General features: G+C 44.9%; 1 protein-coding gene and 1 pseudogene across 4 annotated transcripts in view; one reads left to right on the top strand and one right to left on the bottom strand.

Moving 5' to 3' along the window:
- The window catches only part of LOC106537715 (deoxynucleoside triphosphate triphosphohydrolase SAMHD1), a 48,774-nt gene continuing 35,550 nt past the window's right edge, over positions 1-13,224 (top strand). For all 4 annotated transcript variants that reach the window (XR_015697346.1, XM_087720304.1, XM_087720305.1 and 1 more), the window contains exon 1: positions 1-246. Coding sequence is in view for 3 of the 4 variants with exons in the window: in XM_087720304.1 (XP_087576430.1) it covers positions 39-246 (208 nt within the window). In the remaining variant the exon portion in view is untranslated. The remainder of the gene's footprint in view (positions 247-13,224) is intronic.
- Positions 9,971-12,130, bottom strand: LOC148044698 (E3 SUMO-protein ligase KIAA1586 pseudogene; annotated as a pseudogene).

Consider the following 13,224-nt stretch of genomic DNA (forward strand, 5'->3'; position numbering starts at 1 on the left):
TCGCATCTGCTCGCCCTTCTCATCAGTGCCTCAAAGCCATGTCGAACGGCAGCCGGGAAGGCGCCCTTAAACTGGCCTGTCCCACCAGCTCGGCCAATGACTTCCAGACGCCTCAAAAGTGCGGCGTTGCCGCTGCGGACTCGGCGGGTTCCACTAGCCTCCATCCTCGATCCTGGGACACGGAGCAGCTGTGCGCCTTCCTTCAGAAGCAAGGCTTGGAAGCTGAGGAGCTGCAGCGCTTTCGAGGTGCCGGCAAGTGGAACAAGGGGGCGGGAAAAGTTCATTGAGGAGCCGCTACCTGGTGGGCGGTTGCCGGGCATTTGCCAAAGAGACTAGAATAGGAAAGTCCCCCCCCCTAAAAAAAAAACACTTTCGTTCGGGACAGAGCGCTCCAAAAGGGATTCCCCGTCATTGCCAGGGAATAAGGAGCAGATTTATTTTCACGCTGGGTGCTCTAGACTCGAGCAGCCGATGACTGGTGGTCCAAAATGTTGGTAGTCCACAGAAAAATTATTTGCATTTTTTATATTGCACTAAATCAGGGGTCTTCAAACTAAAGCCTCTAGGCTGGATATGTGCAATGAATATGTGTATTACAGAGAGTGGGGAGCCCTTCAGGGTCCTTTTGTGTGGGTCGCAGGGGAGCAGAAATTCTGATTTGCGGTCTGCTTCAGCCTCCTGGTGTGGGACTTTGGGCGAAGAGCTCTTCGTTCCAGTGGGATTGCATCATGGTCTGCAACTGGCAGACCATCTCAGCCTGCTGAGCCTCCAGGCGCTGGTACCTGGCCTTGCACTCCCTCAGGTCTTCCCTCTGTTTGGAAAGCCTATGCTCGTAGTCCTCAGTGAGATACTTCTACTGAGCCTCCTTCTCCGTTAGATCCAATTTGAACTGAGCCAGTTATTTTGCCAACTCTTTCTCCTGGTGGCTGCTTAGTTCCAACAACTGTTTCCTATTGGGGCCCTAAGGAGCCCAGATGGGCAGGCGAGGAGTGGCTGGGAGGGGAGGCCAGCGAGGCCCCCCTCGATGTGAGTGACATCAAATTGGCTACGTCCACTCCGTCACATGACCACCTAGTCACACCCACCCATCCAGTCAATAGGCAGGTCATATATAGTGGTCCATGGGGACCCCTGCTCTAGAGAGAGGCCAGTGGCGAAAAAATATCTCCGAATCAAAGGGAGTTTCCCTGACAGGCTCTTATAGCTATACACTGGCCGTATCCTTTTCCTGCTGTGTTTGGCTTCATCTGGTCTTCAGCCATGAATGAGACAGCTTGAATCATTACCCTTAGTTGTACAGCCATTAAAGGGATGTTTTCTCCCTTATCCCAATAACATTTAAAGGCAGCCTCAGCATATTTAAATTCTGCTAGGATTTCCCAAAGGTGCTTTTTAACTCTTCGGAGCTTAAGAAGCTTCTTGGATGAGAAGCAAAACATCTTCAAAGAAAAACCAGAGAATCCAGTTGCCTCTTGAAAAGGCACCTTTGGACAACCATGTCCTGGATGATTGAGAATCTCCATAGACATCTGCTAGGATTTGTCTCCCACTTACTCCCACAGTGGTGGTAGGAAAGGGATTGAGAATGGAAGAACAAATTCCATAGCAATATAAGCTGTCTGCCTTCTCCAGTATATTTGGGTAGCACTTTAAATCAATAGTAGGAAATGACCCAGATGATGGGCTGTTCTTTTTAGTCTATGGCAATGGGCAGCACTCTTAAACAGGTCTTTTCTGGGTAAGGAGGGACGACTATGGGAGCCTTTGTAGTGCCAGTGTGAAGAATATTTTCAGGATCTGTTGGATAAAGTTGCTTGACTTTTCTTGGAATTAAGATGCCAACTGGGCAGATTCTTTGGAAGTAATTAGGACACAGTGGAGCCAGTTAAAGCAAAATAATTGGACAGAATCCTTGGGGCTGTAAGCTCTATTGCCTATATTTTGTATGTGTGCCCTTTCTTGGTTTGGTTTAGTGGTTAAGGCAGCAGGCTACAAACCAGGAACTAGTCTGCCTTAGCCATGAAAGTGGCTTGCAACTTTGGGCCAGTCACTCTCACTCAGTCCAACTCATCTTACAGAGTTGTTGTAGGGAAAATATGATGAGGAAGGAATACTATGCTACAGAAATAAAGGCAAATGCATGTTTCCTAGGATAATGTTGCAGGATCTAATCTGGGTTGGTCACTGGGGACCTGAGGTTTAGCCTTGCGAGCTTTTGGACTTGTGCTGGAGCCCATTCTCAGGGAACTTCTCTGTCACCGGAATATGTCACACCAGAATGTCTCTGGTGAGAGAAAAATTCCTTGAGGATGAGCTCCAGCGCAAATTCAAAAGCTCAGAAGGCTAAACTGGTGACTGATCCAGACTGGATCCATCAATATTATGTATATTTGCCTCTTTGAGTTACCTATAAAATAAAGGTGGGATAAAAATAATGTAATAAAAAATAAAATAATAAGGCCTCTTGAGAGATGCCTCACAGCTGGGTCCATGTGATCATTAATCATGGAAACAGCTGGTGCTGCTGGCCTTGAAGGAAGTAGTGATATATATCATCTCCTCAGGGGCCAGGAAGGGTCATCTGATATTGTAGTGTGTTACATGCAGATCTTGCAAGCCTCCCTTCCTTCCTGTTAGTTTTCCAGATAGATGTAGTTGCAATAGATAAAGGCACATATCCTTGTTCAACAGCCAAAAAATAACTAGGGACTCACAGAAATCACTTCCAGGCAAACACTGAGGCACAACATGTTCTTTGGAATACACAGACACACGGTTAAAGTAAAGGAAAACTTACTGGCTGTAATGTATAACATTCTCCTCTTCACACACACACCAACGTCCTTTTAAACAAGGCTGCCAAGTCTGAATCCAAAGAAGACTCTAGGAATAGGCTTGGATCTCTTTTTATTCCCCAGAGTTCTTGCTTTGTTGGTCAGCTGGGATTGTATCTTTTTTCATGGCCCAGGGCCAACTTTCTGTGACTTGTTCAGGTGACATCTTTCCTTTGTTTTCTTAATGACTTCATTTCTTATCTACTTTCTTGAAGGAATATTTTAGATAAGATTCCTGGCTTTTGTCTTCTCTGCTTTTGCACCTGTTTTATGATTAGTTATGGCAGCTTCATTCTAATCTCACAGGTGCAGTGTCAATATGCTGAGGATGCCTAATTATACATCTCTATTCCTTGCTATGTAAGTGATACTATCCTGCTTTTGGACCAGTACCTGCTAGCTGCTAGGGTTTGGATGGGAAAGAGCCAGTTTCAACTCAGCCCTAGCAAGTGGCTCTGGATTGTTGGGACTCCTGAGTCCAGGGATACTGCATTTTTCGGAGTATAAGACACACCTTTTCCCCCCCAAAGAGAGTGAAATTTTGGGTGTGTCTTGTACACTGAATGTAGCCCTGCCCATCCTCACCAGAGGCCAAAAACATGAGGCATGGAGGCAGCGATGGTCTGTGGCAATCCCTGCTGAAGACGGCCTGGCTGGTCAGAGTTTGCAGCAGCAATCACATTCAGAAAGCACAGTAACTGATTCAGCAGGATTCAAAATAGTAATATACAATACATTACCAAAAACAAGTTTTCCATGGTATCAGTAAATACAAGCAAAACACAAGCAGTTTCACTTTCAGTTCTCCGCTAAGCCAGACTCCTTCCTGTCTCCTTGTTGCTCACACAGCAAATTTCAGAGTCCAAATAGCCCTCATTTGCCGACTTAGTTGCTATGCCTATTCATTGGCTGACCTTGTTGCCATGTGTCAGCTGAATACCATGGATGCTGGCAGGGAGAGGGAGAATTTTTCTTCTTATTTTCCTTCCCAAAAACTAAAGTGTGTCTTATACTTGGAAAAATACTGTATGTCATTTTGATTCTTGCCAGGCCGGTATTCCACCAGACACAGCTGGCACACAGTTTGGGGCTATTCATGGACTTGAAAATTCTGTTTGTGGGACAAGTGATAGTCATGCCTTTAAACAGATCCATCTCATGCATCAATTGCAGTCATTCCTGGACTGGGATATTTTGTTCACAGTCACTTAAACCCCGGTCATTTCCCAGATGAATTATTGCAATGGCTCTCCATGGGACTGCCCTTGAAGATCATCTGGAAACTACAACTGGTCCAGAATGTGGTGGCATTTGCAGTTCTAGATGCCTCACATTTTGCTCATATTTCATCATTATTGCATGAGGTGCAATGGCTCCAGTTTCTTTCCAGACAATGGTTGTCACTTTTAAAGCCCTAAATGGCATGGGCTTAGCCTACTTATGGATCCACTCTCTTGAGGGTATCTGCCCATACTTCTGGGTAAAATAGAGTGGGTACACACTAGGTCCCTTCTCTTAAACATTGTCATCTAGGGACCTAAGCAGCACACCTTTTAGAATGAATTAAAATGGTGTGCTGTTGGTTTAATCCAAGATGTGTAGCAATCAGATTGTATCCCAATATCTTATCTTAAACCACCATTAACTCTATGCAAAACATAGGTTCTATCATGATAAAAAGGCCATTTTCCCCCAATGAGAACATTTATATCTTTACAAATATTTTATTATACTGATTATTTAAAATGAATTTTATAAAATTAGTGTTTCAGTTACTCACCTATTGGATGATGTCCTGACTTTTGGATTATACCGCCCTTGGGGAAGTAGCAGCAATATCAGGCATGCTTTTGTTATGATTACATCAGTGCAGCAATTTCTGGCTGAGGCTATAAATCATTGATGAAGAAATGCCTCTAGACTGCTTCTAGTCCTGCCTGTGGAACTCAACCCCACTTTCAGAAGCCAATCCTTTCATTTGCCTCCTCCTCACGTTGCTACAGCCAATTCTTAATTGATCATTGCTAATGTCTAAATAATATTTCAATTGAAATCACCTGGCAATGATCTTGCTTGCTCTATCTTCCTGTGAATTGTCTTGCTTAGGTTACAGTATAAAGAGCTTTTAGGTAAGTGGATTAGGAGGTTAGAACTCAGGTTGAACTCTGTTTAGTATGAGGTTCTTCACTGGGTGAGTTTGGGCTATTATTGATTTTTTGTAGCCTAATCTTACAAGACACAGATGATACAGTAAGTTTAAAACTAATATCCAGCTTAGTTTACACAACTTATTACTCTCTTAGAAATGTGACTGTAGAAATGAATTGTTAGAAAACATAATTCAAAATTATCTGCAGAGTCCTTGGTGCTCTCTGGGCTCTCTGTTTTCTTGCAGACATTTCATTATCCAAATTAGATAACATCACCAGAGCTAGTAAGAAGGACGGTTTGCTGCCAATTTATATTCTAGTCTAGTGGCTTGCTCTGTTTGCTAAAACTGATGTTTTCATGGAATGATAATTATATTAATTTCTGACTAATCTGTAGGATTTTAAGTATAATTTTTAGGAGTTTGGTTATAAAAATAATTACACTGGGTGATTCAGTAGAGATTTTGCAGATGGTGGCTTGCCTGGGTTTGGTCAGGTGTGGGATGGGAGACCTAAATTGTGTTGGAATTTTATTCCTTAACAAGTTTATCATGAATTGGGATCAAAGAAACAACAGGCATGAGATTAAGTACTTTATTTTTCAAGAATGACAAGAGTAGTCCATTAAGTGGGGACTGCACAGCCCCCTCCTCTTCCATTTAGCACACATTATATGCCTTACAATCAGCCCTCTTATAGAATATGACTCCCTTACTCAGTCACCTCTTTCTTGTATCAGCCTATTTTTGTATAAGGGACTCTATTCCTTTCTTCCTTGCTAGGGCCTCTAATTTTTCTGAGAATACTTTTATCTAAAGTGAAGCTATCCTTGGAATGTATGCCTTATCTCATTTCCTTGGGCAAGCTATCTTCAAGGCTTGCAAAAAGTAAGAAGCCAACAGTATCTTCAAAAACAAAGTGGGACCTGGTTTCAGAATCTTAATAAAAGTGTAATTGTCAGCTTCCTTGTGCTTCGCTACTATATTGTAACAGACTGCCATGAAGTACTGGGAGTGGGGAAGCAAGGAGGAAAACGAAAGTGAATGCTGTATCTCTTGGAGATTCTTCTTCAAGGTCACCTGGCATACCAACTGCATACCAATCTCTGCTTGGATAGGCTTGCTTGAACCTTACTGGTTGATGGGGGTGGGAAATGGGAGATAGTTACAAGAGGGAAAAGTTGGACTTAGAGATTTTGGCACCCGATTCTCAGTTCTGGCTATGAACTACTGCAATGCACTTCAAATAACACTATACCTTTCTCAACAAATGGAGCTAAGGATCATTTGTATTAGAGGTATAAGTTTGTGGCAGGTCTAATAAAATATCTCAGTACTACGTAAAAAAAAAACCCTGCCAGGTCAACATTTCATAAGAAGGAAATGGAAAACTTACTTCTCTACTGTTGTCAAAAAATCTCCCTGGATTTATCCATGAAATTGGCAAAAAACAAAATCATTGCAAAAAAAAAAAAAGAATGAAAAGAAGGACTAGGGGTGACATGATAGCAGTGTTCCAATATTTCAGGGATTGCCACAAAGAAGAGGGAGTCAAACTATTCTCCAAAGCACCTGAGGGTAGAACAAGAAGCAATGGGCGGAAACTAAACAAGAAGAGAAGCGGTTCCACCACAAAACCGCGGTAGACTAAAGCGCGTGTGACTAAAGCGCGGTGACAAAACCGCACCGTCAAAATCGCGCGACAACAGCGCGCCGACAGAAGCGCGCTGTAACATAACCCTAAAAATAACCCTAAACCTAACCCTAAACCTAACGCTAAACCTACCCTAAACCTACCCTAAACCTAACCCTAAACCTAACCCAGGGGTGGATTTCAAAAATTGTTTGAACCACCTCTGTGGGCGTGGCCTCCTTTGTGGGAGTGGCTTGCCGCCCATGTGACCGGATGGGAGTGGCTTGCCACCCATGTGACCGGATGGGAGTGGCTTGCCGCCCATGTGACTGGATGGGAGTGGCTTGCCACCCATGTGACCAGATGGGAGTGGCTTGCCGCCCATGCGACCGGATGGGAGTGGCTTGCCGCCCATGTGACCGGATGGGAGTGGCTTGCCGCCCATGTGACCGGATGGGAGTGGCTTGCCGCCCATGTGACCAGATGGGAGTGGCTTGCCGCCCATGTGACCGGATGGGAGTGGCTTGCCGCCCATGTGACCAGATGGGAGTGGCTTGCCGCCCATGTGACCGGATGGGAGTGTCCAAGACGATGTCACTGAATTCTTTCCCCCAACTACAATATGATTAAAATAAGTACAAAAACAATAAAAGAGCTACTTACAGATGGAAGATGCCTGTTCTTGCCAGTCTTCAGAATCACGGACTCCAATGAATGGGCTGCACAAAGAGAAGACACAGAAAGCAAGACGTTAATTGCATGCACTGCATTGGGATGAAACCAGCACACAAAATAATAGAAAAGGAAAATTACTCTCCTTTTTTGCATCTTCTGCACCACCACCTCACCATCCTGCTCCAAAAACCTGCACAAAGGACAGACACAGAAAGCAAGACTTTAATTGCATGCACTGCATTGGGATGAAACCAGCACACAAAATAATAGAAAAGGAAGATTACTCTCCTTTTTTGCGTCTTCTGCACCACCACCTCACCATCTTGCTCCAAAAACCTGCACAAAGGAGAGACACAGAAAGAAACGCCTTGATTGCTGGCACTTCACTATCTCAAGGAGGAAGACAACAGAGAGCACACCACACCCAGCAATAAAGACAGGTACTTACAGCGGAAGCATCGCTGGCTTGCCGGTCTTCTGCACACCACCGTATTACATTTAGGTTGAGGTTGATTGGCTTTGCTTGGCTCCAAAAACCTGCACAAAGGAGAGACACGGAAAGAAACGCCTTAATTGCTGGCACTTCACTATCTCAAGGAGGAAGACAACAGAGAGCACACCACACCCAGCAATAAAGACAGGTACTTACAGCGGAAGCATTGCTGGCTTGCCGGTCTTCTGCACACCACCGTATTACATTTAGGTTGAGGTTGATTGGCTTTGCTTGGCTCCAAAAACCTGCACAAAGGAGAGACACGGAAAGAAACGCCTTAATTGCTGGCACTTCACTATCTCAAGGAGGAAGACAACAGAGAGCACACCACACCCAGCAATAAAGACAGGTACTTACAGCGGAAGCATCGCTGGCTTGCCGGTCTTCTGCACACCACCGTATTACATTTAGGTTGAGGTTGATTGGCTTTGCTTGGCTCCAAAAACCTGCACAAAGGAGAGACACGGAAAGAAACGCCTTGATTGCTGGCACTTTACTATCTCAAGGAGGAAGACAACAGAGAGCACACCACACCCAGCAATAAAGACAGGTACTTACAGCAGAAGCATCGCTGGCTTGCCGGTCTTCTGCACACCACCGTATTACATTTAGGTTGAGGTTGATTGGCTTTGCTTGGCTCCAAAAACCTGCACAAAGGAGAGACACGGAAAGAAACGCCTTAATTGCTGGCACTTCACTATCTCAAGGAGGAAGACAACAGAGAGCACACCACACCCAGCAATAAAGACAGGTACTTACAGCAGAAGCATCGCTGGCTTGCCGGTCTTCTGCACACCACCGTATTACATTTAGGTTGAGGTTGATTGGCTTTGCTTGGCTCCAAAAACCTGCACAAAGGAGAGACACGGAAAGAAACGCCTTGATTGCTGGCACTTCACTATCTCAAGGAGGAAGACAACAGAGAGCACACCACACCCAGCAATAAAGACAGGTACTTACAGCGGAAGCATCGCTGGCTTGCCGGTCTTCTGCACACCACCGTATTACATTTAGGTTGAGGTTGATTGGCTTTGCTTGGCTCCAAAAACCTGCACAAAGGAGAGACACGGAAAGAAACGCCTTGATTGCTGGCACTTCACTATCTCAAGGAGGAAGACAAGACAGAGCACACCACACCCAGCAATAAAGACAGGTACTTACAGCGGAAGCATCGCTGGCTTGCCGGTCTTCTGCACACCACCGTATTACATTTAGGTTGAGGTTGATTGGCTTTGCTTGGCTCCAAAAACCTGCACAAAGGAGAGACACGGAAAGAAACGCCTTGATTGCTGGCACTTCACTATCTCAAGGAGGAAGACAAGACAGAGCACACCACACCCAGCAATAAAGACAGGTACTTACAGCAGAAGCATCGCTGGCTTGCCGGTCTTCTGCACACCACCGTATTACATTTAGGTTGAGGTTGATTGGCTTTGCTTGGCTCCAAAAACCTGCACAAAGGAGAGACACGGAAAGAAACGCCTTGATTGCTGGCACTTCACTATCTCAAGGAGGAAGACAAGACAGAGCACACCACACCCAGCAATAAAGACAGGTACTTACAGCAGAAGCATCGCTGGCTTGCCGGTCTTCTGCACACCACCGTATTACATTTAGGTTGAGGTTGATTGGCTTTGCTTGGCTCCAAAAACCTGCACAAAGGAGAGACACGGAAAGAAACGCCTTGATTGCTGGCACTTCACTATCTCAAGGAGGAAGACAAGACAGAGCACACCACACCCAGCAATAAAGACAGGTACTTACAGCGGAAGCATCGCTGGCTTGCCGGTCTTCTGCACACCACCGTATTACATTTAGGTTGAGGTTGATTGGCTTTGCTTGGCTCCAAAAACCTGCACAAAGGAGAGACACGGAAAGAAACGCCTTAATTGCTGGCACTTCACTATCTCAAGGAGGAAGACAACAGAGAGCACACCACACCCAGCAATAAAGACAGGTACTTACAGCAGAAGCATCGCTGGCTTGCCGGTCTTCTGCACACCACCGTATTACATTTAGGTTGAGGTTGATTGGCTTTGCTTGGCTCCAAAAACCTGCACAAAGGAGAGACACGGAAAGAAACGCCTTAATTGCTGGCACTTCACTATCTCAAGGAGGAAGACAACAGAGAGCACACCACACCCAGCAATAAAGACAGGTACTTACAGCGGAAGCATCTCTGGCTTGCCGGTCTTCTGCACACCACCGTATTACATTTAGGTTGAGGTTGATTGGCTTTGCTTGGCTCCAAAAACCTGCACAAAGGAGAGACACGGAAAGAAACGCCTTAATTGCTGGCACTTACACCTTACATAAGAATAACACAATGAAAGAGATACACTCAAGTACTTACTTGTCTTATTGCTTTTCTGGTTGTTGATATCTCCATACTGTTCTTAGGCTTCCCGATTCCTCTCTTGCAGCTTTCTTCTTCTTTACGCGTGGATCATCAGCCGTGTGGTGGTGCGCTCTGAGCCAAACTTTCACTGTAGGAATTGGGTCCCATCTCTCAACAGGTATGCCAACAACACTTATCACCATCTGGTTACTGATGTTTGGAATGGTTAGGCTTGTTCTTTGGTGTGAACATATGAGGTTCATTTTTGAGAACCCCCTTTCCGCCTCTGCTGAACTCACAGCAATTGTCCTGACAATGTCTCTAGCTCTTCTGACAGTGTCAGTAATTTTGTAGTTCTTTGGATTTTTCAGCACATTTTCCAAAAAATCCCTGTAGTCGTTCAAATCAATTTCATAATTAAAAACGCGGCCAAATTCAACCAATGCTTCCTCTCCATCAGCCCATGGAACGACTACATCTTTCATGTCCCAGCTATCTGGCTCCAAATAGGTGATAAAGTGTAACTTTTGTGCTGCTGGCAATAGGCTACCTGTTCTTAGATGGTCACAATCCATCAGCCTTTTCTTTAAGTTGGTGATGATGCTTTCCAAAAGTTTTTCACGGGGAAGGGCAACAAACCGTTGATTTGGAGCTAAATTCATGTTTTGGAAGGCTTGTGTTTTTAGCAATTCCACAAGTTCTGTTTCATATCTGCCCTTTCTGTGTAGTAGGAATTCAACACCATGGATTGCTCGCAACACTAGCTTTTCGGCCACAATGATATTTGTCACTCTCTCATGTAGGGAATCTGACAGGGCAGCAATCTGAAGTAGGATGTCAATCATCAGGGCCAAATCCTGCAAAAAATTTAAATTTTGAAAGCGGGAAGCCATGCCTGGGAACCTTTCGTTGCCTTGAAAAAACTGATATAGCGCTGGATAAGCACGCCACACAGCCATGGTTGCCCTTAAACTACAGGCAGTCCATCTTGGTCCCAAAACTCTGCCAATCTTCACTATTTCGATGCCCAATTGCGCAGAAATTTGGAATAGGTCCTTCTGGCTCTTGCAGGATTTGTGAAAGATGGTGTGCACTTTATCCAGGAAGATCTTGAAGTGGTTGACCTGCTTCACTTCTCTTATTGCATCATCCAGCACAAGTTGCAGGCGGTGGTTCAAGCAGTGCCAGATGATGATGCTTGGGAATTCTTGAGTTATTCTGGCGCTGACTCCAGATTTTCTTCCAAGCATAACGTTGGCGCCATCGGAGCAGAAAACGATTAAGTTCTTCCGTAGATATTCGGTGGTGAATCCAACTTTGTACAAGCTTTCCATTGCTGCGGAATATATGGTCTCCGCATCTTGTCTCTCTAATTCCAGAAGCTCAACGAAGATGGTTGCTGGGCATTCTGGATCCTCAACTCTAACAAAAACTATCAGCACTGCTCTCATTGAAAGTGTTGAGGCTTCATCAATTATTAGGCACACCTTTCGATTATTTGCAATAATCGTTGAAAACACGGTGGTCTTGATCTGTTTCGCAATGAAGTCAACAATTTTTACTGCAGTTCTTCGTGAATGCAAGCCAACTCCAACATCCACTCCAAGCGTATTCAGCAAATTTACTTGCGCTTCGATGTCTGAGAATGGATTACATCTCTGCGCCAGATCGTAAACGGTGGAAAATATTGTGCAGGTACTGGATAAATGTTTCTCAGTTGACTTATCCAGGGATTTGGTGAAAGCTTCCTGCTCCTGTTGCTTACTGGTCTCCACGCAAATAAGGTGTGCCTTTGACTGAAAATGTTCCCTTAATTTTTTTCTCAGCGATGCTTGTTGTACATCCTTGCTTTTCCCTGATGTTGACACCTGGAAATGTTTCCACTCTTTGGAAACATGAATACCTTTCTCCAACGCGAACATGGGTTTTGCACAGTATGCACAACCCAGCTTCTTGTTGGATACTTCCAGTCCATCAAACCTCTCCTTGAAGTGTGTGTATTGCTGCAAATTCCAGCAGTCAGGAAGTTGTGAAACTGCAGTGGAGTCGATGGACTGGCTGCTTTCTCCAACCTCAACTGGTGGTAGTGGTTGTGCTGGCGGTGCTGGTGCGGCTGGTGGTGCTGGTGCAGCTGGTGGTGCTGGTGCGGCTGGTGGTGCTGGTGCGGCTGGTGGTGCTGGTGCGGCTGGTGGTGCTGGTGCGGCTGGCGGTGCTGGTGCGGCTGGCGGTGCTGGTGCGGCTGGCGGTGCTGGTGCGGCTGGCGGTGCTGGTACAGCTGGTGGTGCTGGCGGTGCTGGTGGTGCTGGTGCGGCTGGCGGTGCTGGTGCGGCTGGCGGTGCTGGTGCGGCTGGCGGTGCTGGTGACTGCTTTGGATCAGCTGATTCATCAACTCTTGGCTTTTGGGAGAAGAAAGCAGTCAAACTCTGTTGCCTCTTCTTCATTGTGCTAAGTAGATCTAACTGCTGCCAAAGAAATAAAACAATATTGGACTCAATTGTGGTTGTAAGTTGAGGACTCTGTAGGTAACAAGAAGGGACCTCTGCTTTCAACCAACAATGTACAGTCTTTTCAGGAAGGATGAGAAACAGGAAAGATATAAACAAACAGGAAAGATATAGTCTTTCATCCAAGAAGATAGTTCAAGAATGAATGTCATATTCCCAGAGCAATACAGATTTCCTTTTTCTGAAATTTAGTTCTCAGTTCCAAAAGACAGGAATATATGAATGCATATGAAATTATGAATTAGTACTTAGGTCGGTCCAAGAAGCTATTCAGAAGTTAGTGGTTAGAAGAGCAATCGTAAAGGTAGATTACGTGGGATGTGTTTGCACAACAGTGGAAAAACAGAGATATGTAAATGAATAAATATTACAATGTGCAGGAATAAATAAATTGACAATTAAAATCAAGAAGGCTTTGAATACTTTTTCACATGGGATTGGTTTTAGCTATTGCCAACTAACGGAAACAGGAATTAGAAAGCCAAAAGTATGAAAGAAAACACCAATTATGTAAAGAAAGGTCCCTAAAATGTATAAGGAAATATTACTAGATAATTATTAATGCGTAGATAACTGCGGGACATTACACACACACACA

Source organism: Thamnophis sirtalis, unplaced genomic scaffold (assembly GCF_051295495.1).
Source record: "Thamnophis sirtalis isolate CommonGarterSnake01/CBP01778 unplaced genomic scaffold, rThaSir2_p1.2 scaffold_7, whole genome shotgun sequence".
In the NCBI taxonomy this organism is placed as follows: domain Eukaryota; kingdom Metazoa; phylum Chordata; class Lepidosauria; order Squamata; family Natricidae; genus Thamnophis; species Thamnophis sirtalis.